This window comes from Tursiops truncatus, chromosome 3, assembly GCF_011762595.2.
Source record: "Tursiops truncatus isolate mTurTru1 chromosome 3, mTurTru1.mat.Y, whole genome shotgun sequence".
Lineage (NCBI taxonomy): Eukaryota > Metazoa > Chordata > Mammalia > Artiodactyla > Delphinidae > Tursiops > Tursiops truncatus.
Genome location: NC_047036.1, coordinates 160,522,715 through 160,534,793, shown reverse-complemented (window position 1 = coordinate 160,534,793; position 12,079 = coordinate 160,522,715). Strand labels below are relative to the sequence as shown.

General features: G+C 51.1%; 1 protein-coding gene across 2 annotated transcripts in view; it reads left to right on the top strand.

Annotated features, from left to right (window-relative positions):
• The window catches only part of SUGP1 (SURP and G-patch domain containing 1), a 29,553-nt gene that overhangs the window by 2,945 nt on the left and 14,529 nt on the right, over positions 1-12,079 (top strand). For both annotated transcript variants that reach the window (XM_033854045.2, XM_033854046.2), the window contains exons 3-7: positions 2,856-2,956; positions 3,962-4,162; positions 6,435-6,558; positions 6,886-6,986; positions 7,933-8,056. In XM_033854045.2, coding sequence (XP_033709936.1) covers positions 2,856-2,956; positions 3,962-4,162; positions 6,435-6,558; positions 6,886-6,986; positions 7,933-8,056 — 651 coding nt within the window. The remainder of the gene's footprint in view (positions 1-2,855; positions 2,957-3,961; positions 4,163-6,434; positions 6,559-6,885; positions 6,987-7,932; positions 8,057-12,079) is intronic.

The window sequence follows — 12,079 nt, the reverse complement described above, 5'->3', positions numbered from 1 at the left end:
GAAAGGCCTGTAGGACTGCTTCCAAGAGGGCCCCCTGGAGGCTGCTGGATCTCAGCGCCAGGATCAGGCAGCCAAAAAGGAACATCAGGTAGGTAGGTGCAGAGTACAGGTAGCTTTGAAAATAAGGTTGTTTTCCCCATTGTAAAAGCTTAGAACACCTTAGAATTTCGTGCTGCAGAAATAAGAAACATTCAGGCTGCCTCAAGAGAACCATTTTGATATATTCCCTTCCCATGTCATTGCTTTGTTTCACTAAATTGTGGTCAATTTCATATGTCGCTTCCCCCGCCCCCCACTTTTTAAAGGAAAAGCTTCCCCCCAACCCCCGCGTTACAACTCTTTAGAACCGCCACAGTGTTAAAGTTTTATTTATTTATATTAAGATATGACTTACATGCCATAAAATTGACTTTTTAAACTATACAACCTAGTGATTTTCAGTATATTCACAGCATTGTGCAACTATTATCACTAATGCCAGAACATTTTGTCACTCCAGAAAGAAACCCCATGCCCGTTAGCAATCACTCCCCATTCCCTCTTCCCTCAGCCCCTGACAACGACTAATCTACTTTCTGTCTGTGTGGATTTACCTATTCTAGATATTTCATGTAATATGCGGCCTTTTGTGTCTGGCTGTTTTCACTGGACGTGATGTTTTCAAGGTTCATCACTTTGTAGCATGTGTCAGTACTTCATTCCTTTTTTTGGTGGCTGAATAATATTCCATTGTGTGGATGGACCATGTTTTGTTTATCTGTTCATCAAAAGCCATCATTTAACAGCTGTGTGATAACCCCTGTCATTTAAAAAAAAATAGATTTTATTTATTTATTTGTTTATTTATTTATTGGCTGCGTTGGGTCTTCGTGGCTGTGCGTGGGCTCTCTCTAGTTGCCGAGGGCTTCTTATTGCGGTGGCTTCTCTTGTTGCAGAGCATAGGCTCCAGGCGCAGGCTTCATTAGTTGTGGCCGGGCTCCAGAGCGCAGGCTCAGTAGTTGTGGCGCATGGGCTTCGTTGCTCCGCGGCATGTGGGATCTTCCCGGACCAGGGCCCCATGTCCCCTGCATTGGCATGCGGATTCTTAACCACTGCGCCACCAGGGAAGCCTCTGCCATTTGTTATGGGTGGTTTTCAAGTGGGATTCGTGTGCTGACATGCTGCTGACCCGAAGTGTTTTTGGGGGGTTTTTTTTTGGCCGCACCGTGTGGTTTGCGGGGTCTTAGTTCCCTGACCAGGGATTGAACCCAGGCCCTTGGCAGTGAAAGTGCGGAGTCCTAACCACTGGACCGCCAGAGAATTCCCCCCAAAGTATTTTCTTGTCCTTCATTGTCCCTGCCTTCTTTCTGTCCCTCCTGAGGGAGGTGCACACAGCATGAGGACAAGGCCAGGGTCACTAGAAGGCCCTGCTTGTTTAATGCCAAGGCTGGTTATCAGCAGAACTTTCTCTTTCATATAAAATAACTTTTACTGCCTTCTCTCTCTCTTTTGTTTTTTAACTTTAAAGATAATTCAGATATGTGGTAGAAAACCTGGGAAGTAGAGGAGAAGAAAATGAGGAAGAAATAAAATCAGTTGTAACCCTGCAACCCAGAGGCAAGTGCTGGTTGCATTTGATGGATTTTTGTAACAATTTTTCAGTCAAATATATTTTTACATAAGTAGGACCACCCTGTAGATACTGTTTTATATCCTGCCTTTTTGTTTTTCATTTAACGTTATGCTTGGTTGCTTTATTTATAAGAATTTAACTTTTCAGGGCCACTCCATCTGCCTTATGGATGTCTCGTAATTTATTTAACCAGTGCCCTTTGTTGACTACTTAGGTTTTTTTCCACTTTTACTTCATTAGAACGGATTTCTAGGAGGATAAAACTTCACTTTAAAGGAAAAAGTTCAGACCTGTGGGCTCCCTGAGCTTTTTCAGTTATTGGGTGTGTCCGTATGATGGATGTACCCCTAAAAGCAGCACATACGAGGAGTTTCTGAGGTTAGAGCAAGATAGTATGCTGTAGGAAAAGATGAAAGAAGTAGAACATATGCTATGATCACAGCCTTATTTCCTCTATTTCTAATCTAAGGGGCAAATCAAAGAAGTATATCAAAGTATTAATTGTGGCTCTTGTGAGGTGAGGAGACTTTCTTAGGGTTTTCTCCTTGCTTTCTACATTTCTGATTTTTTCCACGTTCCCATTTGCTCATAATGAGCCTCTATCACTTTTTTGATAAGGAAAGATGAATTTGAATTAAACATTTAGGCCCCTGGGTTTGCTTTTGTGTTCGTTAAAAATAAATTTTTCTTATTTCAAAATAAAACATATTCTTTTCAAAAAGAGAAAGTAATAAAAATATAAAATTCCCCTGTAATTCTCCCACCAAGAAATTGCTTTGGGTATTTTCCTCTGCACATGTGAAACCCACAGAAGCGCTGGCGACCCAGGCATGGAACTGCGGTCACACGCAGGTACAGACATAGGCCCTGCCTTTGAGAACTCTGCAGTCTAGCTGGGAAAACGGACGTAAGAGTCAGTGATAGCCCAGATGATTTGTTAACAATAAGTATGGCAGGTGGTTCTGAGCCACCTTCTTGGGGAGGCCCTTTGGACCGGGAAGGTCAACATGCGGGTAGAGAGAACACCAGCACAGGTGGGATTGCTTTGACTAGAACAAGATTGTTCCATCTTACTTCTCAGAAGACTGCTCTGTGCACTCAGTTGTTCCCTGGCATCTTTGGGGGCCTGTTTTGGGTCCCCTTAGGTGAGAACACAGGGGTGGGGGTGGGACTGAGGCCAGCAAGGCGTGCTCCCTCCCCTCTTCTCAAGGCTTACCCTGTCTGTCCTCTGTCTCGGGTCTAGAATTGCAAACGCACACAACTCTAATGTTTCCAACAAGTTCGCCAACGACGGCAGCTTCTTGCAGCAGTTTCTGAAGTTGCAGAAGGCACAGACCAGCACAGGTGAGTGCAGTCCCCCCTGTCCCATCTCACCTCCTCCTAGAGCTCCCCCTGCTGGCTTTCTCTCCCAAGGGTCCCTCAGCACCTCAGAAATGGCAGGTCCCGCCTTAGACTTGTTCCTCTCACCCCTCGTTCATTGAGCGCCCTCATTCTACTCGTCCTCACACTAAACGCCCAAGGGGAGAGTGCAGACCTTGCCCTCTAGATGCTTACCCCCAAGAAGTGGAGACAAAGAAGCCAGGTTTCGATCCAGGGGGTAGGGGCCAGGACTAAGCATGCCCCAGGGTTGTGGGACTGAGGCTTGAGTCAGCGGCAGCCCAGGTGCAAGGAACAGGACCCTCTTCGGGCGGGGGCGGGGGGCGGGTGCGCTTGGCCCACAGGAGCCCCATGGGACACGCCAGGTGTGAGAATCACCACCTGTGGGAAGCCCACCTGTATCTGTGGTTGTGCAGTTTACCAGTCTCATTTTTACTGTAAGAAAGTTACTGGTGAAACAGCTGACCTTCAACCTTTGTCAGGTTTCCCAGGTAACAGTGAAGACAGTTAACCCAAGGCCAAGTTTGCCCACAGAGAGGGAGAAAGGGCTATATGAGCTCTTCACTGCAGGGTCTCATGCCATGAGTCGTGTTTGAAAAGTCCCAAATAGACTGGCTCCAGCCCACTACTGACAAGCAGAGGGAGTGAGTGTAAGCTGGACGTGGGGGTTCAGGTCTCATCCGGAAGAGCTGCAGCATCCCTAGGCATCAGAGGCACCTACTGCCAGAGTTGCCGCCTGCAGAGTCCCGGGCTGGGTGACCACAGTAGGTTCTTCTCTGCGCCTCAGGGGTCCTCATCTGTAGAATGGGGGTGGCGTCCTCCCTGAGTGCTTCTGGTCACCCACTGCCTACCAGTGCTATGCGAGAAGTTAAGAACCCAGCCACTTGGGGCTCAGGGTGTGCAGGTTAGGCAGGAAGATAGGAAACCTGCACCACAGACCTTGAGTGTGGGTATCCTTCCTTGTATCCCAAGATGCCCGCCCGAGTGCGCCCGCTGCCCCGCCTCGTGTGCTCCCGCGCACCGGGAAGAGGCCCCCCCTCATCAGTAGCCCGCCGGGCCAGATGAAGAACTACGTGCATGCCAAGCAGCTGCCCGTGGCCAGCCGCCCGAGCGTCTTCCAGTCTCCTGACGAGGACGAGGAGGAGGACTATGAACAGTGGCTGGAGATCAAAGGTGAGGGGCCGGGGCTGCTGCCCCCCTTCCACGGCTGCCCCTCCAGCTGCTCCAGCAGGGTCCACGGGCACCGGGGACAGCGCAGCCAGGGCTGTGGGGTGCTTGGGGCTGTGGTCAGGGGGTGCCTTCAGGATGAGCGAGGTGAAGGAAGGGGTGGGGAGCAGAGCATGGGGAGCATGGAGGGGCTGCAGAGTGTGGGCTTCATCCTGGGAGCTGTGGGACCCACTGTCCACTTGTGTGGGGGCTGGCCTCCGGGGGGGCATTCTCAGGGGAGCATTCACTTGTGCCCTCCTCATCCAGTACTAGAAGAGGAGCTCCTCAGTGCGGGTACTTGTCTCCACGAGTTTGGGCCAGAGGTATGAGCGTGCCGGTTGGAGGGCGTGCTCTCCTGCCCAGGGAAGGACAGTCATTGGCCTTGGGTGAGCCAGTTCCAGCCCCATGGTGGAGGAGGGTGGAGGAGGGTGGTGATGGTGGCACTCCTAGTGCATCCAGCCATGACCATATTCAGAACGAGACTTCGGTGCTGTGTGGAGAACGAGCTGTGTGAAGTCCTGGCCCTAGGCCACCTCTGCTCCAGGATGGCTAGCACAGTCATGTCTGCCTGACAGGACAGACTGAAGCGACCATATAATCATGCCATGACAGCCTCTAGGCCTCTTGTTCTGGATGAGGGTGCCGGCTTCAGGCCGTTTATCTAAACAGATCAGGGGCCAACCTCGAAGCTTGGAGCATTAGTCAGAATGGAGTCAGTGAGTGTGGTGTTTCCTCAGAGAGGGGCCCTGGCAGTTCAAGGGTACCCTGCTGGGAACTGCTACTTTATGAGGGGCAGTGGGTGTCTCAAGGCCCTTGAGGCTTTTATGGCCTGCTGTTGATACAGCCTCAGAAAAGCACCTGTGCTTGTAAAGTGACCAGGTCAGGGTTGTTGCCAGGCATGTGGGAGGAGGATGAGGCTTAGGAAAAAGGTAGACACAGAATGTCTCTGAGACCTCTTATAGGTCCTCCTTAGGCCACATGTTGTACCCCGCCACCCCAACCCCGCGAGCTTCCTGGCAGTACAAGCAGCAGGGGGAATAAGAGTGGCCACAGGCTCAGTGTCTGGCCCCATTGCCAGGAGGAGCAAACATTCCTAAACACTGACTGACATCAAGAAATTTCTTCTGGGAGTTTTCATATGAGGGATGTGAGCTGTATGGTGGCTGACAGTCTCAGAAACAGGCCAGCAGTAAATACAAAAGCAAGTTCCATGTGGCTCAAAGTGGAGGCTAATAAAAAAAAAAATATATATATATATATATACACATATGTATGTTTTTTTTGTTTCGGTTTTTTTGTCGGTACGCGGGCCTCCCACTGTTGTGGCCTCTCCCGTTGCGGAGCACAGGCTCCGGACGTGCAGGTTCAGCGGCCATGGCTCACAGGCCCAGCCGCTCCGCAGCATGTGGGATCTTCCCGGACCGGGGCACGAACCCATGTCCCCTGCATCGGCAGGCGGACTCTCAACCACTGCGCCACCAGGGAAGCCCCCAAAATATATTTTTTAGTGGTGTTCACTGAAAGTGCTCTGAGGTAACAATTAAACCCGTTGCAATGAGTGTCCCTAGCTCCCAGATGTTGGTCTGGAAACACATGTTCTCACTCATGGAAACCAGGACTTCTTGGAGAAATGGCTGGCTCTAGGTCTGGGCAGGAAGCGTCTGAGATGATCCTGAAGTGCCCTGTCCCAGCAGATATCGAGGAGGCCATCAGAGACTGGGGTCATGTCCAAAGGCCTCGGGAGCCAGCTTGAAGAGGCTCCACTGGCCACAGAGGGGGTGATTGAGCTTCTATGATGATATTAATTGTGTTGGATTGAAACCCACTGACATCTTAAAATCAGAGTTTGTAATGATATTTAAAAAAAAAGAATTTGTCTTTGAAGGATGAAAGGGAATTGATTTATTGTACTGAACACTGGTAAAGAAAGGGATTGAGCATTCCACAAAAGGAGGGGGAGGGTGGCTATGTTTTCCAACATCTCCCTGCCAGCCTGGGGACTGGCTTGGCCTTTGGGAGGCTCACACACTTTTCTCCCTCCAGCATGTCTCGCAAAGGCTGTCTAGACCGACTCACCCCTCATCATGGTGCTTTGTGCATGGACCCGGGACGCCCGACAACCTCCCGCATTTCACCCTCTTCTCCCCCGACCCCTCTGTCCTTGTGGTCCGTAGAGAGAGTGTGCCTGTTGACTGTGGGGTGTGTGAGTTGAACCCCAGTACTGACAGCCTCCTTAAAGTTTCACCCCCAGAGGGAGCCGAGACTCGGAAAGTGATAGAGAAATTGGCCCGCTTTGTGGCAGAAGGAGGCCCCGAGTTAGAAAAAGTAGCTATGGAGAACTACAAGGATAACCCAGCATTTTCGTAAGTACTTCTGGGAGGGGAAGACCACTGCTACTTAATGTTCCTGCCACATGTTAGTACATGCAAATGTTCTTGTAAAACCCTGGTGGTGACTGAAGCTGCCCGGGGCTGGGTGCTTACTTGCGTGGGCCAGATACTGTTCTGAGAGCTTTCTAATTCACACCAGAGGTAGCAAGGGGCCCCAGTGTGGTGTGGAGACTTATTTTTGGGCCCCATCTAGGTGTCTCTGCTCACCAGCTTGCTTTTGCGCAGTATGTGTTCAGAAGCTGCATGGGTCCACCCATCCCGTTGCTCATTTTCCACTCTTTGTTTTACAAAACTCTCCAGGTTTTTGCATGATAAGAATAGCAGGGAATTCCTCTACTACAGAAAGAAGGTGGCTGAGATAAGAAAGGAAGCACAGAAGTTGCAGGCAGCCTCTCAGAAAGGTAGGTGGCTGAAGGGGGTGGGAGGTTCTAGGGAGGCGTGTGGACAAACCACGCCCCAGGTGGAATCGGGGTTCCTTTTCTGGAACCCGTCGTGGTGTGGGGTGGCGTTGACAGTGCAGGTCTATGCCCTCCCAGGGGGCTGGGGTCATGCTGGGACCAGCACTGCCCTCCCTGCCAGTGCTCTGAGATGAAATCTAAGGGTCAAGGTAAAGGTCAAGGTCATGTCCAGGAGCTCAGCCCTGTGCATGTAAACGGGGCACAGGGGAGGAACATTTGCCCCTTGGTTCATGGTCATTTTCACAAGTGCTAATGAGCACCTGATGCGTGCTGGGCACTGAGGACACCTAGAGACAAATGCAGTGACTGACACTTGTCGAGGGGGGCCAGGAGACAAAAACGGTCAGCTGGTGGGATGAGTGTCGGGAGGGTGAGATGCTGCCTGGTCTCCAGCTGTAATGAAGTGAAACCCCAGCCAGGTGCTGGTGGGCAGCAGGGGGATTGATGTTTAAGCCAAATGTGGGCCACAGACGTTGGTTCATCATGTCTGTCACTTGCAGTCCCTTGCCCTGACCTTCTTCCCAGGAGAGGTGGGCCAGGCCCATCCCCCCATGTGACCTGGGGGGACAGCTGCCAGCAGAAAGACTGAGGTGGGGATTCCCATCTCTCCAGCCTGGACCCAGACTCTCCCTCACATTCTGTTCCCATGTCCCAGTGTGGGTCCAAAACCCCCAGGGGTGGGAAGGGGTCGGGTGTGGGGGGCAGAAGCTCAAGATATATTATTATATTAATTCAGGTGTTTGGTTCCAGTGTAGTAATCTGATTCCCATTTGCCTGTTTTTCTTTGTATTGTTCCTAAAATAAACCCCTCTTGTTGCCCGGGGTTCTTAGCAGAAATTAGGCTGTTGGGTGTGGTGAGTTGAGCTCAGTACTGACAGCCTGCTTAAAGTTTCACCCCCAGAGGATGAAGAGGTCAAGAACCTCGCAGAAAAGTTGGCCAGGTTCATAGCGGATGGGGGTCCCGAGGTGGAAACCATTGCCCTCCAGAACAACCGCGAGAACCAGGCATTCAGGTAAGCGGTGGGGGGGAACCCACTGGAGAGGTAACCTCTCACCCTAGTCACAGCTCCCCCGCTGAGAAAATGGGCTTGGTGTGGTATTGAGACGTGCTAGGGTCCCATGGCAAGAAGTTGGCAGGGCCAGGACTCAGGTCCAGGAGTTTCTGACCACAGAGTTTAGGCGTGCCACCGCATAGGCATTCCCCAGGTGCACATCGGTGCCCTGAATCATCTCTGAGGCAGGTGTGTGGGGACCTTTGGGGCCTTGTGTTTTCCAGGTGCCTCATGGAGAAAGTCTCTAGCACTTGCCTTGCTCCCTTGTAACAGAATAGGCCAGGCTCTCGAGCAGAAACTCACAGAATTGTTGTTCACTGTTTGCATCCTGAGGGTCTCATCTTTACGACAAGGGAAATGGCAGGAAAGCAGGGAATGTGATACCTCAGGCTCTGGGGAGGGGGAACCCACAGCCTGTGTGCAGGTTCCGCAGAGTGGGTGGGACAAGCATCCTGGCCTCCCTGCTGTTCCCAGCCACAGAGTCACACACCACTCCCTCAGGCTGGGTCTGTGCTCCCCCCGCTCTGTCATTCGTTGGGTGGGTTCAGCCCCAGCTCTTTGTGGGGGAAGGCGGGTCGGGGGGCTGGATGTTGGGGTGTGGGAGGGGTGGTCACTGCTGCAGGGCGGGGGCCGGCAGAGGTTTGTGAGGTGGACGCTGAACCTGTTGTGGAGGTGATGCACCCATGAGGACACTTGGCCACGAGTAACACAAGTCCCCATTCAGTCAGTGAGGAGATGCGATGGCGCTTTTAACGAATGTGCTAGAGCAGCAGCCATCTGGGCTGGTCGATTCTGCAGCTCTAGACACCATCAGGGACTCAGGAAGAAAGAAGAAGGTGCGGATGCCGGGCAGGCGGCCAGTCGCATCTACTACATGTGAGCCAGCCTGAGCTAGACATGGAACAAAGTGAAGGGCGTCTGGAGGGACTGCCACGCAGGAGTGAAGTGGCAGAGATGGCGGGCACTGTGCCACCTTGGCGGGGGAGCAGGGTGAGCGTTGACGCAGTGCAGATGGGCCTTGGAGCCGGGCCGGGCTGGGTCCCAGAGGGCTCAGGTGTCCACTGAGAGCCTTTGGAGGGTCTGCATAGGGAGTGACAGGGTCAACTGTTCTTCCAGGATCATCTGGCCACAGTTGTGGAGGGTGGTCAGGCACACCAGGTTGAGGCACATGGGGACAGAAGGGAACCATCGCGTGGGGCCGGGGGTGGGGAAGGGCTGCTGAGGGTTTCAGGTGTCCCTGTGTCTGGTACCTGGGCAGCTAGGAGCTTTCGTGGGGGCTGTGGGGTGTTTGGGTCTAGAGTTCAGGAGACCCAGGATCTCCTCACAAAGTAGTGATATCGGCCACCACTCTGCACTACCCAAACCAGTGTTGCAGTGTTACGGTATAAGTCACTACGTCTTTTTTTTTTCTTCTTCATTTACCTAAGTAAGTTTATTTAAACAGGAAACTTAGTGTACTGTCACTTAGCGTGACAAGAGCTGACAAAAAATCTATCTCAGGCAAAGTGGGCGAGGTAGTGGAATTCTGTACAAAACCCCCAGCGCAAGTGGCTCTCCCTGGTCACAGGGGTCCAGGGCTCAGCAGCTCCAGCCGAGCCTTTTCCCTGGGGTCAAAGCGAAGAGACATTATCACCACAAGTGACTCCAGGCCCTCCCTGCAGCTCTTGCGCCTTGTGGGGGCATTACTGGCAGGCATCCAGCTTGTTGGGTGTGGCTTTGATGGAGGCTAGAGGGTGACTGCCACGGATGAGGACAGAGCCTGGGGGTGTCTGGCAGAGAAGTAGCTGAAGGTGACCAGCGTGGTCTGGGGGAGCTCATTTCAACACCAGAGCTGAACTACAGTTGGCACTCCACACATTGGACCTGGGCAAGGCATGCAGGTTCATACCAAGCAGACTGTTTCATCTTCACATAGGGTCAGGTGCAAGGCAGCTCCTCTCACCCCAAATCTAACAGCCACCTGTGTTCCTGCCGCTCTGGGCCCTTCCCTTCTGATTTCCCAGCAGCTGTGAGTTTTGGGAAACAATTGTAATAGCTGTGCTCATCCGTAAAGAAGCTGGAAATGTCTGTTCCTTTGACCAGTCATTCTACTTCTGAGATGCCATCCCCAGAAATAATGTTATATATATAGCACTGTCATAGTCTTGAAAAATTAGTAACACAATGAAAGTCCAGCCCCAGTGGGCTAAACTCCTATAACTGCATCTCCCCAGTGGAATCGTGGCCATCGGAAGGCAAGTTGTTGAAGGTGGTAGCAACCAGCACACCTCAAGCCACGTGTGACTCTTAACACATCACCCGGGTGAACCATGTTGTTCTTTACAACCGCCTGGCGTGTTGGCCTTTAACAGGTGAGCAAGGCAAGGAGGCCAGTTGGTGGAGATGCCTTTACCACCATGCTACACTGCATTCTGACAGGAAAGCCTTATGTTGTCGGGTTAAGAAATTCTTAAAATATCAGGATACGGAAAATAGAATCACAGCTCTGTTCAAATAAATCTGCAGTGGAAAAAGTCTGGAAGGAAAAGACACTAAAGTGATAACTTTGGTTAACCCTGTGGGTGGGATTACACCAGTCAGAGGGGGTCTTCGTTGTAGAATCCCCTGCACCTGTGCCCTGGGCCCATAGTGAGCTGTTACGCTCCTCGCAGACAGGCATACCCATGGGGGGCTCTTGGGTGCTGCCTCTCAGAGAATCAGCATGAATCAGCAGCTGAGGCCAGGAAGAGGCAAGCTTGTGAGCCTAGAGGAGACCCACCCCGTTAGGAGCTGCCCCCCTGCCCCAGTGGGCGAATTCCCCAGTCTGCTTTTCTTGGAGGAACCAAATCACTTTAAATCCATGTCCTGGTTGCTACGAGTCTTTTTAAAATTCAGCCATCTGCTCCCTTCCCTCTTTGAACGACTTCTTGCTTTCGTCTCTTAATTTTTTTTAAGATGTTATTTTTTGAGCAGTTTTAGGTTCGCAGCAGAATTGAGGGGAAGCTACAGAGACTTCCCATGTGCCCCCTTCCCCGAAACATGCACAGCCTCCCCCATTATCAACATCCCCCACCAGGATAGTATATTTGTTACAATTGATGAACCTACGTTGACACATCATGATCACCCAAAGTCTATAGTTAGGGTTCACTCTTGGTGTTGCGTATTCTATGGGTTTGGACAAATGCGTAATGACATGTATCCATCATTATGATATCATACAGAGTATTCTCACTGCCCTAATATTCCCTGTGTTCTGCCTGTTCATCCCTTTTTCCTCCCTAACCCCTGGCAACCACGTAGTTTTGCCTTTTCCAGAATGTCATATAATTGGAATCATAGTATGTTGCTTTTTCAGATCAGCTTCCTTCACTTAGTAATATGTATTTAGGGTTGTGCTGAGTCTTTTTGTTTTTGTTTTGTTTTGTTTTGCGGTACGCGGGCCTCTCACTGTTGTGGCCTCTCCCGTTGTGGAGCACAGGCTCCGGACGTGCAGGCTCAGTGGCCATGGCTCACGGGCCCAGCCGCTCCGCAGCATGTGGGATCTTTCCAGACCGGGGCACGAACCCATGTCCCCTGCATCGGCAGGCGGACTCTCAACCACTGCGCCACCAGGGAAGCCCTCTGAGTCTTTTTTTGGCTTGATAGCCCATTTCTTTTTAGCACTTAATAATTTTCCATTGTCTGGATGTACCGCAGTTTATTTAATATTCACCTCCTGCAGGACATCTTGGTCGCTCCCAAGTTTTGGCAATTATGAACAAAGTTGTTGTAAACATCAGTGTGCAGGGTTTTTGTGTGGACATAAATTTTCAACTCTTTTATACCAAGAAGTGTGATTGCTGGATTGTATGGTATATTTAGTTTTGTAAGAAACAGCCTAACTGTCTTCCAAAATGGCTTGTACCATCTGCATTCCCTGCAGCAACGAATGAGAGTTTCAGTAGCTCCATATCAACATTTGATGTTGTCAGTGTTTTGGATTTTGGCCGTTCTTATAGATGT